The following is an 18,984-nucleotide window of genomic DNA, read 5'->3' on the forward strand; positions in this document are numbered from 1 at the left end:
TTGGTCTACCCCAACGAAACTAAGGCTATGAGGGACCCCACTATAGTTTACCCTTTTTTAACTTTTTTGGGGTAAAACTGAAAACGGGGTGTACTCTTCTGTGTTTCTACCCCAACGAAACTAATGCTATGAGGGATCCTTATGGCCTTTTTTTAACTTTTTGAGGGTAAAACTCAAAACGGGGTGTACTCTTCTCGGTATCTACCCCAACGAAACTAAGGCTATGAGGGATCCCTATAGTTTTCACTTTTTTGGGGGTAAAACTCAACACGGGGGGGGGGGGGGTACTCTCATCGGGGTCTACCCCAACGAAACTAAGGCTATGAGGGACCCCACTATAGTTTACCCTTTTTTACTTTTTTGGGGTAAAACTGAAAACGGGGTGTACTCTTCTGTGTATCTACCCCAACGAAACTAATGCTATGAGGGATCCTTATGGCCTTTTTTAACTTTTTGAGGGTAAAACTCAAAACGGGGTGTACTCTTCTCGGTATCTACCCCAACGAAACTAAGGCTATGAGAGATCCCTATAGTTTTCACTTTTTTGGGGGTAAAACTCAACACGGGGGGAGGGGGGTACTCTCATCGGGGTCTACCTTAACGAACCTAAGGCTATGACTGAACGCCTCTGTCAGAATCGGTGCTGGAACGCATAGGCGAACAAGGAAAGAGAACGGGCTTGTCCGCTCTGGGGCTGGGGTGGAGCTTACCCCTTATCGCCTATCTCTAAGCCTACAACCTACCCCTAGTTATTTTTTTATTAATGTTTAAAATGTGAAATTGACATTACACTGGCGACATTTGATTTTTTCACTACTTTTAATTATAAGTTCTCTCTGTTTGATAATCCCAGCCTCGCCGGATTAATATAAATGTGCTACTTTACAGTTACAGTTACATGCCTATACAATCACTTTTACCTAACGTTGCGTTGGGACAGAAATGATATCCCGAAGTAAAGAGTCCTCGTTCTGTATCGCGATAGGACACACATCCCTATGTTCCACTGAAGATTTGCGTGTGCGCATATGTTAGCGAGTAAAAGTTAGGGACGACTAACAATTTGTCTATTCAGCAGGTGACCCCGGCTACAAATTTAATGGAATTCTACCATAGATAAGTTACCATATGTGGATTTGTTAAAGCCCTCGTAACGCCATAACGCCTCGCAAAACGTACGCATGTTTTCTGTTGCACATAACAGTACTAGCGCGCCGTGATTAGCCATATGCGAGTGACTATCAAAGTAAGCAATTTGAGTGCCGCTGATCACGAAAAGTGCAGACCTACAACTTATCGTAAGGCAAGCTAGATTGAAAGACCCCACAGGAGGAACGGCATTTTGTAACTGATATACGATTGTTGTTTCCTCGTGCGGATCTTCTAGGCGGACGGGTAAGGTCTCACGAATGGAGCAGTCAAACCATGGTGCGAGATAGCCTGCGGCTTCCTCTATGGAGAGGTACCGCGTGGGAAGGCTGCTCCTTTGCAGGTCATAAATCCTGTTTCCCTGCTCGATACCTACGCACATTGCAGCAACGTTACTTTCTGGGAGCAAAGCGGACGGACGCGGGAGCAAAAGAGATTTGCTCCAGAAAATATGGCCAATTACCAAGGCAATTACGCTGCATGCACTGCTTCCGTTTCTACCGTTGAATGTTCCTTGACTTATTGTTTCAGGGAAACACCAGGCGTGGACGCCTTGGCCTAAGTCTTTAGACTGTATGGCTGTAGACGGAATTGCGTCGTCTCCTTCGTCATCGCTACTCTCATCAGACTCCTCTTCGTCATCTTCTTCCTCCTCGTTTTCTTCTTCATCAGGCGTCTGCAGAGTGTCACGGAACTCCTCCAAGTCTTCATTTAGTACAGGGGCAAAGGAAGAAAACCCTGGCGAAATTTGCCGCATCGCAAATTCGATCCCTTGTTGAACCAGGGCCAGCTTTCCCCTGAGGACACCCTCTCTGAGGAAGTTGGATTCGTAACGTCGTCTCTGTCGATGAAGAATAGTATAATAATGAATTTACAACATAACAAAAATATATTGATATATTGATATTCAATTGCTCGTCGAATTCGAATTAGCGCTAATATTGCATTACATATGCATTTTGTTGGCTGGATTAAACTTGATCACCTGTTGTGGGGGCTCAGTTGTGATATCTATCGGCAAAACCTGGTTGCCTGTGTCACCTGTTAAAAGAAAACAAGCATATTTAATTTCACTATTGGAAACATTTTTCAACATTTATCATTACTTCTTATCAATGTAGCATTTTTGGATTACAAAATCAATTCAGGAAAGGCGATATTACCTGCAAGAAAGTCTTCAAGTTTTTCTTTTTGCAGCTCCAACGACGGTAACAAGTTTCTGCAGTAGTAAAGCAAAAAGGAGCGCATCTCCCTTTTCACCACATGTCTTTCCTCGGTATACCGCCGCCTCTCCATCTCTAAGTCTACCAGAAGACGCTTGGTACGCACTGGAACTAGAAACGAAATAGACAAAACAGAAACAAAAATAAAAATCAAATGCCTATCACTGCGTTCACATTAGCGCCGTAACATATCTAATTATCGTGTAAAAATAAAACTTGTTTTGATAATAATAGAAGCAAATTAGCCTATTCAAATCCAATGTGGATTTCCTTGCGTCCACTTGTCTATATAGGGCAAGGCTAACGTTTCGCGTCTTGTATGAACTCAGTATGAATATATCTTACTTGCTGAATCATCCTCATGCCTACCGCACCACGGAAATTGGCCGACCTCCATTTGGCTCATGGATATCTTCCTGCAGTCAAGCTTCTCCCAAGCATCTACCAGGACAGCTGCCTCTGTTTTTGTTTGCGATATTTTTTTGCGCAGTTTACTTCTTTGCTTGCCACTATCTAAAACATAAAAACACAAAATACAGAACTTTCTATTCACTTTTAAGCTTTGTTTGAAAGCATGGGACATTCATAAAATACACTCAAAATATTTTACTGCTGATAAAGTAGTTTAGTCCCTGAACTTCGCTGTCATGCTCCTGCTACTGTGTTGTACATGCAACCCAGAGGAGTAAAAGGGAGTCCAGGAATGAACTATTAAAAGTAAAACAGCCTTAAACGCCGCTACTGTAGTACAAACCTGTCATCTTCGACATGTTGTAGGCCGCCTGGGAGATAGCGTAGTGGGCAGCAACTATCCTCTGTTTGAGATAGGCAAGAGTTTTGCCCTTGAGCCGGGTTTCGGTTTTCGGTTTTTCCGATTTAGAGTTGGAAAGAGTGAAGAAAAGGAATACTCCCGTAAAATCCTGGATCCAACCATAATGTCTCGAGAGTACAGGAGAACAGAAATAGAACAATTTGAAAGTAACACTTTAACACTGTCAAGCCAGTATAGTACTTTAGTCAAACGAAGATTATAGGAAAAGCAATGAACTGAAACAAGAACGCCATTACTGCACTTGTAATGATCATCCCCAATGTTAAGGTTTGTTGTATATACCTTCTTCGTGGGGCACTGGTACACATTTTGCAAGTGTGCATCGACCTTTACGTTATTGGCAATGAAGGCTTCACCGTAGTAACTGTCTGCTTTACGTCTACAAGAAGGTCCAAGTTGTAAGGTCAGCATAATATATAGTGTTACCCAAAGTTCCATGTTGAACGCCCACCAGTGTCGTCACATAAAAACCAACAATGATATAAACGTTTGGCCGTGGCTATAAAAAACCGTGAAGAAGCATGTATGCTGTCATAACTGGCAGCTGTTTCGGTCTTATTGGCAATAACTGAGTGCAGAACCACCAGTAAACAGAAGAGCAGATACCTTTGCCCAAATGAAAACTGTAGTTAGCTGCACCAATATACAGCTGTCCAGCCATGGACAGCTTGTATGAGAGCTACAGTACCTCCACTACCACTATAAAGTAAAGTAACTTTAAAGCAGAAACCAGCTACTTGCACTATTATGCTGGTTATTTTAATCTAAGCTTACCATGTTTTAATCTGAGCTAATCCAGCTCCTTTGCTTTACTAACTTAAATGTTGTGAACTCAAAAGTTTTACAAACATAGAATCAAGTTGTACATTATGAAGTAAATGAGCTTTGCACAAAACAGTACTCACTTTCCTGCAGATGCGAACCGGTAAAGCTTCATGTTACCATCAACGTGCATGGAATGTGGCAGGTCGTCACAGGCTGGGCAGGTCATCCAGTCAAGTTGGCGGATTTTATCTATCTCAAACTGGCAATATTTCCATTCACGGAATGCTGTCCGGAATGTCTGTGGATTGACTGTGCCAACCTACAGAAGAGATAACACAAGGACTGTATTGGCTGGAATAGGATACATTGAAAACTACCACAATAGTACAGTGTAATCGTCAATCAGTGGCATGCCAAATGCATCTTCAGTAACTATTTTGTCATATGATGATATTTATGTTGGTAAAAAAGTCTTGTTGTGACAAGATATGATAGAAAACAACATCCAAAGAGTGGATTTCAATACACTTACTCGCCCTCTACACTTGGAGAACTCCTCAAGAGATTTGAGAAAGGCCCTTTCTGAGATGCCTGGCACCTGCTTCTGCAGCATGTCCCAGTAGACAAAGAGGCTATCATCAAAGGCGTAACATGCACCGGTAATGCTCCCTGGCCAGAAGCCGAGCTGCACAAGAATAATGGGGTGGTTACCCCCCCATGTCTTATCACAACTGGTACAAACGTATCTCAGGTTATTCAGATCAAACCGCCCTAAAAACAAATAATAAAAATATTTAAAGTCATTTTAAATGCACATTTTCAATGCACATATCTTTAACAAGTTACTGGATGGCAACAGTTTTGAATTGATGGTAAACATACAATCTCACCAAAAGTTATTTTAGATTTGAAATTATAATATCATAATCGACTGCATAAGGAATTAAGTCAGAGCGATGTGGATAGAAGGGCTCAGGAGTCTGTGAGAAAAAGTGGACCCCAGGGGAAAATGAGCATACTGTAAGTAAGTATCTATGTTGTCAATGTACAAAGATATAGAATATTTGACCTTAGATTAAATAAATGTTCATGACCTGTAAATTGTATTAGCAATAATGTAACAATGCTATATACCTTTCATAGTCACAACAAATATATGTGATTCAAGGAATCCAGCTATGCAGCATTTGTGGTTGCACTCAGGGCAATAGACCTCATCTTTAGTAGGGATACTTTTACCTTAAACACAATGTAAGCACCACAATATAAGCATTAGAATAATACTGTTAAATACTTTGGACTTAAATACTTAAGGAAAACTGGTAATGGAAGAAAACTTTTCTCTGAAGAAACAACATTCTGTTCATTTACTGTATTGATCTGTTTTTGTTTTGTTAAACATACACTGTACAGAGTGGCTTAAAGAAAACTACAAAGACATACACTGTAAGGCAAAGTAAAATATTAAACACACTACAGTAAATAATTATTTCAGCCACTTTTACTCTCATGCTTACTCTCATTTTTCCAGGTCTCTGAGGTAGTACACCATGATAAGCAGGGCACTATTGGAACATAATGGCCCTTCACCAGTGCCTGTCTGTCATGGAATGGACTGCTTTTATGTACAGATATATCACACTCAGAACACAAAGCAGTTCTTGGTCCACAGTCTGAGCACTGTATACTTGGCATTTTATTAATACAAAGCATGCATGTTTGGCTGGGCATTACTGCAAACGACTCTAGTTTAGCATTGAATAGCTGAGAACGCAGAGATTCCCAGCTTTCTTGTAGTGTGATGGATCTTTCGCTCCAGGAAGGCCTGTGCCTGCTCTGTCCCTCCCAGTTTCTCAGCAGTTCTCTTGCTCGGCTTAAAATATCCGTAAAATCATCTGCTTGTAAATACAAATACAAAAGGGTAAGAGGCACACTAAATTTAAAGGTGGGGCTGTATTTCTCTATGCATTTAGTAATTCAAATTCTCTGTTTTCATCATCTGCGAGTTTTACAGTTATAAGGTTTGGATTTTATGTAGCCCAGTGCCATATCAAATTCCACTGAATTTGGTTTGGTGAGCAAGACAGAAAAAATCAAATTATGTAACAGTTGAACATAATTACAAAAAAATAAAAATAAAAGTTAAATAAATAAATAAATAAATGAATGGATGGATGGATGAATGAATGAATAAATAATAAATATCACCATGTCTTTCTACTGCAAACTATTAGTAGATACATTATTGATGCATTTGGAATAAAAAATGTCTGTTTACCTGACAAATCTGCATTTTCTCCATCATTTGGAATGCAGTGTTCTGCTGTCTCTTCAGTCTCTGTAAGATTATATTGATTTATCATAAATATAAAGTAAGCTTATAAATGTTACAGTAGATTTTTAGCACCATTGACACATACTGATAACAATGTCACATTTGATAAAATCATGTTGCTGTGTCAGTCCCTTATGCTTTAAGTGCTTCAGAGCATGCACGTATTGGTGCCATTCAAGGATTGTTTGAGTGCTTGCAGCCATGGAGAATAGATTCTACAGAAGACTTTGTGAGACTTGATCTTTGTTTCATTATAGCGCTTTAATTATGTAAATAATACTTGAAAATGTGTTATAAAACGTTATAATAGTTCTACAGAAGTTCCGTGGCTACCGCCACTTCATCATTAATATTCTAGCGCTTTATATCACCTATATATTTCAAGTGGTGATCCTCTATTCAACTAGCCTGCTGACGGGAAATATTCAACTTGAAATAGCTTTTCAAGTAAACCTCCAGCCCAACTTGTTACAAAAACCAGCACAGTAGATACTATTAGGGGGAAATAACATATTGGCAGTAGTAATGTTTTACAGGAACAACAAATAGACAAGATAAAAAAGTGTTTAGACTGAGCACTCACACATTCATCTTGACAACTAACCTTCGCCAGAGACGTCAAACTCGGGGTTCAGCCTCTTTTCTTTAGATTTTTTCTGACCTTTATACGTCCCTTTGTTATTTCTGAGTCCCGTGGCTGGATCGGTAGAAAATAAAAATCGAACCGGTTTCCTCTTTCGCTTTGATTTTACTTCTTGCCGATCAAGCAAGTTTCTGCCTTCTTTGAGAAGTTCTTCTACGGATTTCTTTCTTTTACCTACAAAAAAATAGACGAGGAGGTAAAAAAAAATCGCCAAAGGCTCCCATCGTTTACACATCTCCAAAAGAGCCTTTGATGATGGTCAGTAAAAGCTTAAACAGCGCTGAACTGCGTCCCACTTACCACGAGATTTGGGCGCCATATTGGATGTGTGATACCTAGACGCTGCGCCGAACGCTTTATAATTCACTTGTCCATGCGCATGACAATGAATTAATGACTATCATTAATTCAGTGGTCAAATAACATTTAAGGATAATCGTTAATTCATTCTCGAGACCGTGTTGCTCTATTCTAGCGGAAATGAAAAAGAGTGAAAAAGAGATATTCATACTATCTATCATAGCAGGACCAAATGTGCGTTCTAAGGATTGTATAAAATAATGAGTAGGATAAACGGATAATATAACTTTTTGTTGTTGTTTCTTTGTATGCTGGTCTTCCTGTGTTATGAGAAGACTGGAATCGAACTTGTAATCATCACCAAAATAGAAACAAAAGACGACAGAGTTCATATCCATCCGAATAACCTAAAGTTTCTGCAAACCGAAATAACTATACCAAGCATAGCCCTACAAGAATAGGACCCTTAAAGCTCAAAGGCTACGACTTGTCAACTATCTCTGATTTTTGAGGATCTAAGATGGGCGCTGTTCTTGCGGTATGCACCGCTGCTCAAGTGAGTATGATACTCGTTGACGACTTCGCACGATCTGCTCTTGTTTTCGCCTTGATCGATAAATGATTTCCCGATTCTCGGAAGGGTTGTAATTCTTCTTATTAACGATTCTTTGGAGCCAATTTCTCTTTTACTTAAAGCCTATGTTTGTGATGTTAAATCGAGAAAAAGAGATTTAACCGACGTTATTGTTTTTTTAGCATCCTCAGTCTCTAATTTAATGATCGATATGGCATAACTCAAAAGATTCCATATCAGTGGAACACTTATACACAGCATTGTTTTTGTGATTTGTACATTATGTTTGAAAATTAACCTAAAGAGAGATGGCTGAGAAGTGGATATTAAAAGGGTACTACATATTTGTTTTCATCGGTACATCTAAATTGCTGTTTTATTGCCTTGGCTTGGACAGCAAATTGTTTAAGGGTGGTGGTTGTGTGTGTGTGTGTGTGGGGGGGGGGGGGGGGGCGGGCAGTGCCCCCTATACTTCCACATTGCAATGTCAATCACCTCCTTACAACTTGTTGTTATTGTTGTTATTGTTTTTATTGTTGTTGTAGTGTGCCTGTTGCTGCTGCCCTGCCGCAGTTGGGTGTTGCTGCGCATGTTGCCCAGGGTGTCGCAGCTCCACATCTACCCGTATCATGTACACAGTCTTCCTTCTGCTTGGAACCATTGTCTCCTGTCTCATGCTTTGGGATCAAGTAGAGAAAAGCATTGTCGAACATGTAAGCATTCTACAGAATGCGAACATACAAAAAATGTGCACTTTTTTCACTTACAATTACAGGCTGACTACCTACTGTGCAAAATTGCTACATAAAAATACCACATTTAAATATACTACAGCTAGCGCAACTCACTACACAAAATAAGTAATTTGCTGTTGATACAATAGAGGGAAAAGTCACAGGCACAAGGTACAGGCCAGGGGCCGATCTATAGGATGGGCCAAGCATCCCCTTCGCTCCCTTTTCAGATATTTGGATTAAATATAACAAGAAAATCCATGAAAGAACAATGAATCCCACCTTTTTTGAAACCCTTGTCCCCCCCCCCCCCCCCCCTTGCAGGCTGATCATTGCGGTCATTTATATGTGTCATCATTCAGGATCCATTGGGTATTTTCGGCAAGGTGTGTGATGAGGCAGGTGCAGGTGATAAGTGTGAGTTGCTTGCTGGACACCTTGCTGTGTACAGAGTCTGCTTTGCAATGGCCTGCTTCTTCTTCCTCTTTATGATCATCACCATTAAAGTGTCCTCTAGCAAAGACTGTCGTGGAGGGATCCATAATGGGTGAGCAAAGAAATTTAGGTGACCTTGTGTAGTTAGTGGTCGGGTTTGGGGTATGTGTGACCCACTTCTCAGTTGCCAAAAATCAGCTAAGTGTGGGAAAAGGATTTCCATTCCCATAATTTCCTTCTCACACACTGCTGGGAGCTATTGTCAAGCTGACTGCCGCCAGCTGACTGCTTTATTTGGTATGGCTACCAAAGGGGGATGGGTGGGTACATATGGGCTCTGAACACCACCAAAATGGCGGCAGCAAAAAGCAACTGTTTTCACACACACAACACATGATCAAGCCCCAGAGAAGTGTGAGAAAGCATTTTTCACTTCTTTCGTTCCTTTGCCAGAGGAAAATACTTACTTATTAATGGGTCTTTCATTCCTTAGCCAGAGGAAAATACTTACTTATCATTGGGTCTTATTATTAGGTTTTGGGGGATAAAGTTCCTGATGCTAGTTGGGTTGGCAGTTGGAGCATTTTTTATTCCTAGAGGAGACTTTGGAGTTGGTAAGAGTTCATCTGTCTTATTATGAGTTCCCTTCAAAATCATTTCCAGAATTCCACTCTATGTATTTCAATCAAAGGACTTGTGGCTACCTCATTGGCCATAATTCCTAAAAGACATCTCTGATAATGCCTTCTAACTTCAAAATGTTGTTCAATCTGAGGATTGCCAAATTAACTGGTATCAGAGATAAGCTTAGCATTTGAATATCCAAGCAATTGAAGTCACAGAGAACACTTGAAATCCCTGTTACGAATAGTTGCTACTATTAATAGGCATTGAATATATATATATATTTTTAATTGATCATGTGAAGCTCCCCTTCAATTGCTTCACTTTTTTGCCTCATATTAGCAACCCCATAACGAAAAGAACTGCTTTTTGCAGCCTGGATGTACATTGGGTTTATTGGAGCCGTCTTGTTTATCCTGATTCAAGTTATTCTGCTTGTTGACTTTGCTCATTCATGGAATGAGATATGGTAGGCATTTCCTTCCATTATATAGTAAAGTGGCTAAAAAACCCTACTAGATAATCAACTATCGAGATTGGGCTGTCGAGAGAAAGCAATTATTCTAGTCCCCAGTCTATTTAACTCTGATTCTCTGACACTATTCTGACTCAAAGTGGCCTCAAATATGTTTTTAATGATAGTTCTCGAAATAGTGTACTTCATAATGTACTGCATATGATAGGATAGGTGTGTTTGAGGCCAAAAATCTCCTGGTTTTAATGGTCTAATTACTTGATTGCAGGACATCAAATGCAGAGGAGAATGACAACAAATGCTGGTACATAGGTGCGTTTTGCAGTATTTGGGAATCCGAAATAAGGTTTTTAGAGGCAATTGGGGCATAGAGGCATACCTGTCAACCTCCAAAAAACTCAAGGCTTGAGAATGTTTTTGGGGGAGGGGTGGGGTATATTCTTTTTTGGGGGGAGGGCTGGGTTTAACCTTGAAGGTGTTTGCCATATTGAAAGTGTTAGATAAATTGCGCTATGCAAGAGAATTGTTGTTTCAAATATTTTAATACAAAATTGGCAAAATAACGATTTTCTAGGGAATAATTTTTCGGAAGCGACAAAAATCCCTAAAAAGTGGGAGATTTGGTGCTCAACGTGGGAGAGCAGGAGAAGGGGTCCAAAATCTTGAGACTAATGCTAAGGAGGAGTTTAGGGGCAAAGAGGAGTTTAGGGGACAGCAAAGGTTTCAGGGCCAAGAAAGAGTTTATGGGGAAGGATAAGTTTATGGGGGAGGAGGAGTTTTGGGAGGAAGGGTTTATGAGTGAGTATTAGTCTAGAGCAAGGCAGAGTACAATTTCAAGGAGGGGTTAAATGGGTGAGGAGGATTTTAGGTTCTGGGGCAAGAAGGAGTTTTGGGCAAGAAGAGTTTAAGGGAGAGGAGAAGCTTAGGGATGAATGAGGAGGAATTTGCAGATGATAAGAAGCTTAAGGAGGGGGAGGTAACTTTTAGATGATGAAATAGTAAATTCACTGTTGGTTCATAGTCAGTGTCTTAGTGTCCCGTGTTTGGGATCTGATAGTTTTCCATGTAAAGACAGGTCATCTCATAGCTATATCAGTTGGTTTGTTACTTGAAAAAAATTTTTCTTTCTTTTCTAGGGCTTCTGGTGTTTATGATACTATTCTATGCAGCAGCTCTTGCTGGTCATATCACTGGATACATTTTTTTTACTGAGGTACTGTATATAACAGGGCTTTTTTCGGAAAAAAACTCAAAATTACGCGGGATTCTTTGCTAAATTACGCACAAAATTACGTGGAAAATCTATCATTATGCGCTAAATTACGCGGGATTTTGCAATACATTTTTCTTTAAAAATCAAAATTTGCGGGATTCTTTACTGAATTACGTGCGAATATCAACTGTTGCACCAAAACTACATTTTGTACCGAAGGAAAGCACGAAATAACTTGAAAAGGTTATTTTTTTGTGTGAAAATATCTTAGGAAGTTTTCATTGGCTATTAGCCACCAGCCAATTAAAAAAGGTATTTTATTATTAGTCCTAGACCCTTGCGGTTTAGCAAAGAACGCCTAGTCAATTTATTTGTTTTCGAAATTCAGTTCGAAATATCGCACTCTTACGAAGAATATCTCTTTTTTTACGAGAAATAGAGGTAAGAACCCTAAAAGAACACATTAGCTGTGCAATTAAGGTAATTCCCTTGAATTGCACTGCGCACCACTTCTGCGCATAGTGACTCGCGCTGTTTGTTCGAATTTTCCGGTAGTGCGTGCACCCGCCACAGTTGTACAAGAAAACTCAGCAAAAGGCGCACGTTTTTTTACTTAAAATCGCTTTGACAGAAAAAGGAAGTCGGTTACCCCCATTTTTTATTTGCTCAAATAGTTAAATATAGTGACGGAAAAATGATATACTGAAAGAAGAAAAAAAGTTGGGTTGTAGAAGTTTTGTTATTTCTCTCAAAAGCCGTAAAAATACTTCAAAATGGCGCTTTTTACCGTATGAATAGTGGCGAAAACAATGTAGTGCGATCTCTTAAAATGAGATTTGTTTTGAACATTGGCTACTACGGGTTATTGTTTAAGAGATCGGATTTTGGCAGCTCGACAAACAGAACTTAATTTTCTAAATACAATAGGCACTCTTTTTGAAAACTAAGAATTGGGATTTTTCCTTGCGTGATCAGTAAAAACGCGTCAACTCTACGCCCCTCTGTTGTGAAAACAAGGTCGGTACCCCAATTTTTTCATTACATTTTTTGAAAGCTCTTAACTTTAATATTGTTTATGCCAAGTTTTAAAAAATTCTGGGTTGTAGAACTATTTCAAGGGAATTACCTTAAATGTTTTGTCTTAAAATTTAGCCCAATTACACGGGATTACGCGGAAATTTGTGGATTACGCAGATTACGCGGGAAAAGCGAAATTATGCTCTTCCGCACAAGCGTTTAATTGCAGAAGCTCTGATAAATTACCCACAACATACGGATATAGGCTATCACTTCCTTATCTCAACTTTTCGACATCTGAAATTATGCCATATTAACTCCTGAAGCTCCTAAAATAAGATGGATCCCCTTCCCCACCACATACATTGTAGAACATAGCTGACTTTGTTGTCTGGCCTTGTTTATTAATTGTACTATACTTTGTTGCAGTCTTCTGGGTGCCACCTAAACAAGTTTTTTCTCAGCTTTAATCTCATTCTGTGTGTCATCATATCTATAATCTCATTGCTGCCAAGCATTCAGTCAGGTTTGTGCAATGTTAAGGTCATTGAGTACAGTGACCAACAATATATGTACTTTTTATGTATCAACAAGCCATTTGACAACTTCAGCAGTGACATTATTAGTACCTACTCCTAAATACCAACACCAACAAAACAATGACTCATCATTATGTGTTTTAAATAAAAGCAACAGTTATTAACTTGCAACAGCAGCTACTTAAAGACAAACACCACCACTACAACTACAAGACCAGCAATTGATATGTAAAACTCAATAAAACTAATGATTAATGTTGCCAACCACTTACTGGTCTTAGATATGTGTGTTTGTGTCTCAATGTCTTCAATTCCATGTGGGTGTATCAATTGTCATCTATGTGTTTGTGTCTCTATCATTTGTGTGTGTTTTCGCTCAAAATAATCTATTTAATTGTGTCTTAATGTCATTTGTGTGTGTTTTCTCTAAAAAAAAATATATTTAATTGTATCTTAATGTCATTTGTGTGTAATTTCTCCCAAAATATTCTGTGTCTGTGTCTTAATGTCATTTGTGTGTTTCTCCTCTCAAAACAATATTTTGTAATTGTGTCCCAATGTTGTTCTGTCAACAGCTCAGCCCAAGTCTGGTCTACTCCAGTCCTCCATTGTCTCTTTGTTTACCACCTACCTTATCCTGTCAGCTTTGGCAAGTGAACCAACAACATCAGATCCAGGTTTGTATTTTAGTAGGTTGTTCATGGCATCATTATAAAGGGTATGATATGTATGCAAAATTTCTTTGGAAGAAGAATAGCACCCTGTCTACTGTATGTCTATGAGGTGAACCTAGGGATGGCGAGAATTGAGTCACTTGCATATCCAGCTTTTATACAGATTATTAACCTAGCCTTTGAGAGTTTTTGGTAACCTGTAATGAAATAGCCTGCCATACCTACTGTATGCTGAACTATATTTCACCATATAGTGGTACTGTTACTGTATGATACTAGAGCTCTACAACTAATACTAAAAGTAAGTGAAATAAGTATAACTGTTTGGAATGTAACTGCTTATTTTGTGCCTTAGGTTCATCCAGCAATAGTACAATTTGTGGGGCAAGCATCACTAGTCATGGAATCAAGGGCTCAGAAACTACTGTTACTGTTGTTGGGCTTGTTCTTCTGTTTATCACTGTTATCTACTCCAGGTAACCAATCATCTATTATTTTGATCTTTTGTACTCCACCATACACAGCCTATTTGAGCCCTTGGTACAACACCACAGGGAGCCTATTTGAACCCTATAGTACACTGCCATAAGGATATTATTTTGGACCCTTAGTACACCACCGTACATAGCCTATTTGGCACTGGGTACACCACCACAGGGAGGCTATTTGGACCCTTAGTACACCACCACCAGAAGCCTATTTGGACCCTTAGTACACCGCCGCAAGGAGCCTACAGTATGTGGGCCCTTGGTACAATACCTTCAAGGAGCTAAAATGTGTGACCTTGGATTTGTCAGTATAAACCAGTTACTATTATAAAATGTTCACTTTCTTCATTATCTGTACAGTCTTCGAACAGTTGGCAGCGTGGATAAGCTAACCACCACATCAACAACTGCAGGTAAGACTTTCCTAGTTCCTCTATACAGCCACCATATCCAATTATAGTCTATGTATCTAAATATGGCCTGTATAATATATGTATCCCATAGATGGTCTATATATCTAAAAATTGTCTATGTATCTAAAGATGGTACATGTATCTGAATATGGTCTATGTATCTAGATATATGACCAATGTACCTAAAATCATCTTATATCTAAATATGGTCTTTGTATCTGAATATCATCTATGAATCTAAATATGGCATATGTCGATGCTTTTTCGCAGATGACACTGAGAAGGGTAAAGTAGAGGAGGATGAAGAAGAGAGTGTGATGTACAGCTACTCATTCTTCCATTTTATCTTCTTCTTGGCCTCCTTATACATCATGATGACACTCACAGGATGGCTCAGGTAATATGTCCACGCTATTACTCAGTAACATGCCCACCTTACAGCTCAGGTATATTTACACACTATGAAGCACACTTGAAGCTCAGGTACATGTCCACACTATGGCTCAGGTACATGTCCACCTACAGCTCAGGTACATGTTGCTCCACGTTATGGCTGAGGTTTATGTCCACACTATGGCTCAGGTACATGTCCACACTATGGCTCAAGTACATGTCCACATTATGGCTCAGGTACATGTCCACATTATGGCTCAGGTACATGTCCACATTAGGCTCAGGTTAATGCCCACACTATGGCTCAGATACATGTCCACACTATGGCTCAGATACATGTCCAAACTATGGCTCAGGTACATGTCCACACTATGGCTCAGGTACATCTCCACATTATGGCTCAGGTACATGTCCACCTACAGCTCAGGTACATGTCCACATTAGGCTCAGGTACATGTCCACATTATGGCTCAAGTACATGTCCACATTATGGCTCAGGTACATGTCCACATTATGGCTCAGGTACATGTCCACATTATGGCTCAGGTACATGTCCACATTAGGCTCAGGTTAATGCCCACACTATGGCTCAGGTACATGTCCACGTTATGGCTCAGGTACATGTCCACACTATGGCTCAGGTACATGTCCACCTACAGCTCAGGTACATGTCGCTCCACGTTATGGCTGAGGTTTATGTCCACACTATGGCTCAGGTATATGTCCACACTATGGCTTAAGTACATGTCCACATTATGGCTCAGGTACATGTCCACATTATGGCTCAGGTACATGTCCACATTAGGCTCAGGTTAATGCCCACACTATGGCTCAGGTACATGTCCACGTTATGGCTCAGGTACATGTCCACACTATGGCTCAGGTACATGTCCACATTAGGCTCAGGTACATGTCCGCATTAGGCTCAGGTACATGTCCACATTAGGCTCAGGTTAATGTCCACACTATAGCTCAGGTACATGTCCACATTAGGCTCAGGTACATGTCCACATTAGGCTCAGGTTAATGTCCACACTATAGCTCAGGTACATGTCCACGTTAGGCTCAGGTGCATGTCCACACTATGGCTCAGGTACATGTCCACACTATGGCTCAGGTCCTTGTCCACACTATGGCTCAGGTTAATGTCCACACTATAGCTCAGGTACATGTCCACATTAGGCTCAGGTTAATGTCCACACTATAGCTCAGGTACATGTCCACATTAGGCTCAGGTTCATGTCCACACTATGGCTCAGGTGCATGTCCACACTATGGCTCAGATACATTTCCACACTATGGCTCAAATACATGTCCAAACTATGGCTCAGGTACTTGTCCACACTATGGCTCAGGTGCATGTCCACATTAGGCTCAGGTACTTGTCCACACTATGGCCCAGGTACATGTCCAAACTATGGCTCAGATACATGTCCACATTAGGCTCAGGTTCATGTCCACACTATGGCTCAGATACATGTCCACATTAGGCTCAGGTTCATGTCCACATTAGGCTCAGGTGCATGTCCACACTATGGCTCAGATACATGTCCACACTATGGCTCAGGTGCATGTCCACACTATGGCTCAGATACATGTCCAAACTATGGCTCAGGTACTTGTCCACACTATGACTCAGGTGCATGTCCACACTATGGCTCAGGTACATGTCCACCTACAGCTCAGGTACATGTCCACACTATGACTCAGGTGCATGTCCACACTATGGCTCAGGTACATGTCCACCTACAGCTCAGGTACATGTCCACACTATGACTCAGGTGCATGTCCACGTTATGGCTCAGGTACATGTCCACATTAGGCTCAGGTTCATGTCCACACTATGGCTCAGGTCCTTGTCCACACTATGGCACAGATACATGTCCAAACTATGGCTCAGATACATGTCCACATTAGGCTCAGGTACATGTCCACACTATGGCTCAGGTACATGTCCACATTAGAGTCAGGTACATGTCCACACTATGGCTCAGGTCCTTGTCCACTCTATGGCTCAGATACATATCCAAACTATGGCTCAGGTACTTGTCCACACTATGACTCAGGTGCATGTCCATACTATTGTTTACGCACATGTCGACATTAAAGAAATGTGCACTATTTAACAATTGGACTACGAGTTCGAGTTTTCTATGAGTCAATAGATAGTCAACGAGGCGCGTACCGCCACTTACATAATACCTTCGAATAACTGACGATTTCAATAATAATTCATATCGCTCAATAGATAGTGAGTACGGGAGCCAATTAAATTGCTGGATTCGTAATAGTATGTGCGTAGATTTATACTAAAATCTAATATTTTGTCCTGCGTTTTTTTTTTGCAATAGCAACCAGAAACACCTGCATGTAGTATGGGGACAGGGGACTGCTGCATTAATCTTATTAATTTTAAGCAATTCTAATTTTTGTTTTTTTTTAGTCCTGAAGGTACTGGAATACAGAACTTCCAACGGAACTGGGCGTCTGTTTGGGTGAAGGTCTGCTGTAGCTGGGTGTGTCATCTCATCTACTTATGGACTCTGATGGCTCCTGTCTGCTTCCCTGACAGGGACTTCTCTACCGGCCTGATGTGAGACTCGCATCACGGGCATCCCTGTCACGCAAAGTAAAATAGCTGTTACTTCAAATGATGCAGGTTGTTGCATCCTAGATATGGTACCCCTAGCACACTGTCGCACAACATGTGGCAGCCATAGCAACACAGTGTTTAAAGAAAATATAACAATACATACAGGCCTTACCATAGGGTAATCATAGGACGTGTGCTTTCTTGACATGCCATCTAGCCTGCATGCAGGCGTTTGGTGGTTTATCGCGAAAAGCCAGCGAACATCGTAGCCGCCATCTTGGATTTTCGCCATTTTGATGGCGACTTAGATCGCTCGACTACGAACGCCTGCAAGCACTGCATACCATTGATGCTATACAGCAGACTGTTGCACCCCAGACATGCAAAAACTGTAGCCAAACATGGCGTCCATGCAAAGTAACATGTAGTTATGTGCAAGGAGCTCCAGCCTATGATTGACCTTTCTCAATGGTCGTAAAAAACAAATAGAAAAAATGGTAATGTTAAAAGGTGTAAAATTTAAAGAACGAACATTTTTTTAATTTAACGGCGCGATGCATGGTTCCATGGCCTCAAGATATAGTTTAAGAAGGTCACTTAGACCGGCTTAGACGTAGTCCTCATGTGTTGTTGCAAATGTAAATCCATGCAAATATAGACAAAATAAATACCTTTGCCATTTGCATTTGAAAAAGTGCATGAAATGAACGGCGTCTTAAGTAGGCATGCAGGCGAGAATCGCAGTTTTATTGACACTAAACTTCAGAATTAGAAAAATTTGAAGGATTCCGTCGCGTGTTCTGATGCGCAGTGAAGCATTTCACCATGTGGCCTTGGCAGCTTGCTTCACACTATAATAATAGTTCAAATTGATATATAGTCCACAGCGTAATGTTATTAATAATAGAACATGTAGAATAGTTTAGTATAACCACGGATAATGCCTGAAGCACACTAGCAACATAACAGCGTTATGTCACAACCGGAAAAATGTGTGAAAACAGAAATGCGCAGTGTTTTTAACATGGCATGTTAAAACAGTATATTATGTGTTTTCATTTTAATGAAATGTCGCTTGTGAGTGGGAGACTTTTGTTTCCCGTGACGTCATACTTGTTATGTCACTAGTGTGCACTGTGCTTAAGTGACACATAAGTCCAAGTGTTTCATATATTTAGCTTTTATAGAAAACGATTTATATTTAAAAAAATGTTGCAGTGTATCCAGTAGACAACCAAAATACATGTGAAACATTAATATTTTCTAATGAATCACAAGCAAGAATTTGGTCACTCAAACTTGTTAAGACTTAGTCCGTCTCGTCCAGTTTCGCTTCTGGACTCTCCTTAGACGGGTAACCCGTATCTAATGTGAAAACGATAATGATAAGCAATGGAAACATAATGATAAGCAATAAAAACAATGTGAAAAGTACACCTGGAATTGGTATAGCCTACCAGGGTAATTCCAGGATATACATTTTGCAGGAGACCAGCACGACTGTTTCGTCATTTTCAAACTGTTTTTCATCTCTTCCAATCTCTCTCATGTTTGTTCGATGGGAC

At 40.2% G+C, this 18,984-nt stretch overlaps 2 protein-coding genes and 1 long non-coding RNA gene across 5 annotated transcripts in view; 1 reads left to right on the forward strand and 2 right to left on the reverse strand.

Annotated features, from left to right (window-relative positions):
- Positions 1-66, reverse strand: part of LOC116613292 — a 3,486-nt gene extending 3,420 nt beyond the window's left edge. The window contains exon 1 of the long non-coding RNA XR_007308076.1: positions 52-66. This is a non-coding gene — a long non-coding RNA (uncharacterized LOC116613292). The remainder of the gene's footprint in view (positions 1-51) is intronic.
- A 678-nt stretch (positions 67-744) lies between these two features.
- Positions 745-7,412, reverse strand: LOC116606147. Of its 3 annotated transcripts, XM_048727727.1 has the most exons (9): positions 7,248-7,412; positions 6,909-7,121; positions 6,248-6,307; positions 5,487-5,864; positions 5,104-5,208; positions 4,502-4,740; positions 4,110-4,288; positions 3,127-3,583; positions 2,858-2,885 (listed from the first exon to the last, which is right to left on the reverse strand). In XM_048727727.1, the coding sequence occupies exons 1-8, from the start codon at positions 7,264-7,266 to the stop codon at positions 3,181-3,183; spliced, it is 1,596 nt and encodes a 531-aa protein (XP_048583684.1). In that variant the 5' UTR covers positions 7,267-7,412; the 3' UTR covers positions 2,858-2,885; positions 3,127-3,180. The 3 variants fall into 3 exon arrangements, with proteins under 3 accessions (XP_048583685.1, XP_048583684.1, XP_048583686.1); XM_048727729.1 differs by lacking the exon at positions 5,487-5,864; XM_048727728.1 differs by lacking the exons at positions 4,110-4,288; positions 4,502-4,740; positions 5,104-5,208; ... (2 more) ...; positions 6,909-7,121; positions 7,248-7,412 and adding exons at positions 745-1,990; positions 2,135-2,190; positions 2,313-2,483 and having other exon boundaries at positions 2,718-2,885; positions 3,127-3,227.
- Positions 7,413-7,593: 181 nt separating this feature from the next.
- LOC5504599 (probable serine incorporator) lies at positions 7,594-18,938 on the forward strand. The gene is made up of 13 exons (XM_001625432.3): positions 7,594-7,803; positions 8,367-8,534; positions 8,918-9,102; positions 9,525-9,604; positions 9,990-10,083; positions 10,358-10,401; positions 11,226-11,302; positions 12,749-12,845; positions 13,434-13,535; positions 13,888-14,008; positions 14,381-14,433; positions 14,704-14,830; positions 17,270-18,938. The coding sequence occupies exons 1-13, from the start codon at positions 7,768-7,770 to the stop codon at positions 17,421-17,423; spliced, it is 1,338 nt and encodes a 445-aa protein (XP_001625482.3). The 5' UTR covers positions 7,594-7,767; the 3' UTR covers positions 17,424-18,938.
- Positions 18,939-18,984: the final 46 nt, after the last annotated feature.

Source organism: Nematostella vectensis, chromosome 5 (assembly GCF_932526225.1).
Source record: "Nematostella vectensis chromosome 5, jaNemVect1.1, whole genome shotgun sequence".
Lineage (NCBI taxonomy): Eukaryota > Metazoa > Cnidaria > Anthozoa > Actiniaria > Edwardsiidae > Nematostella > Nematostella vectensis.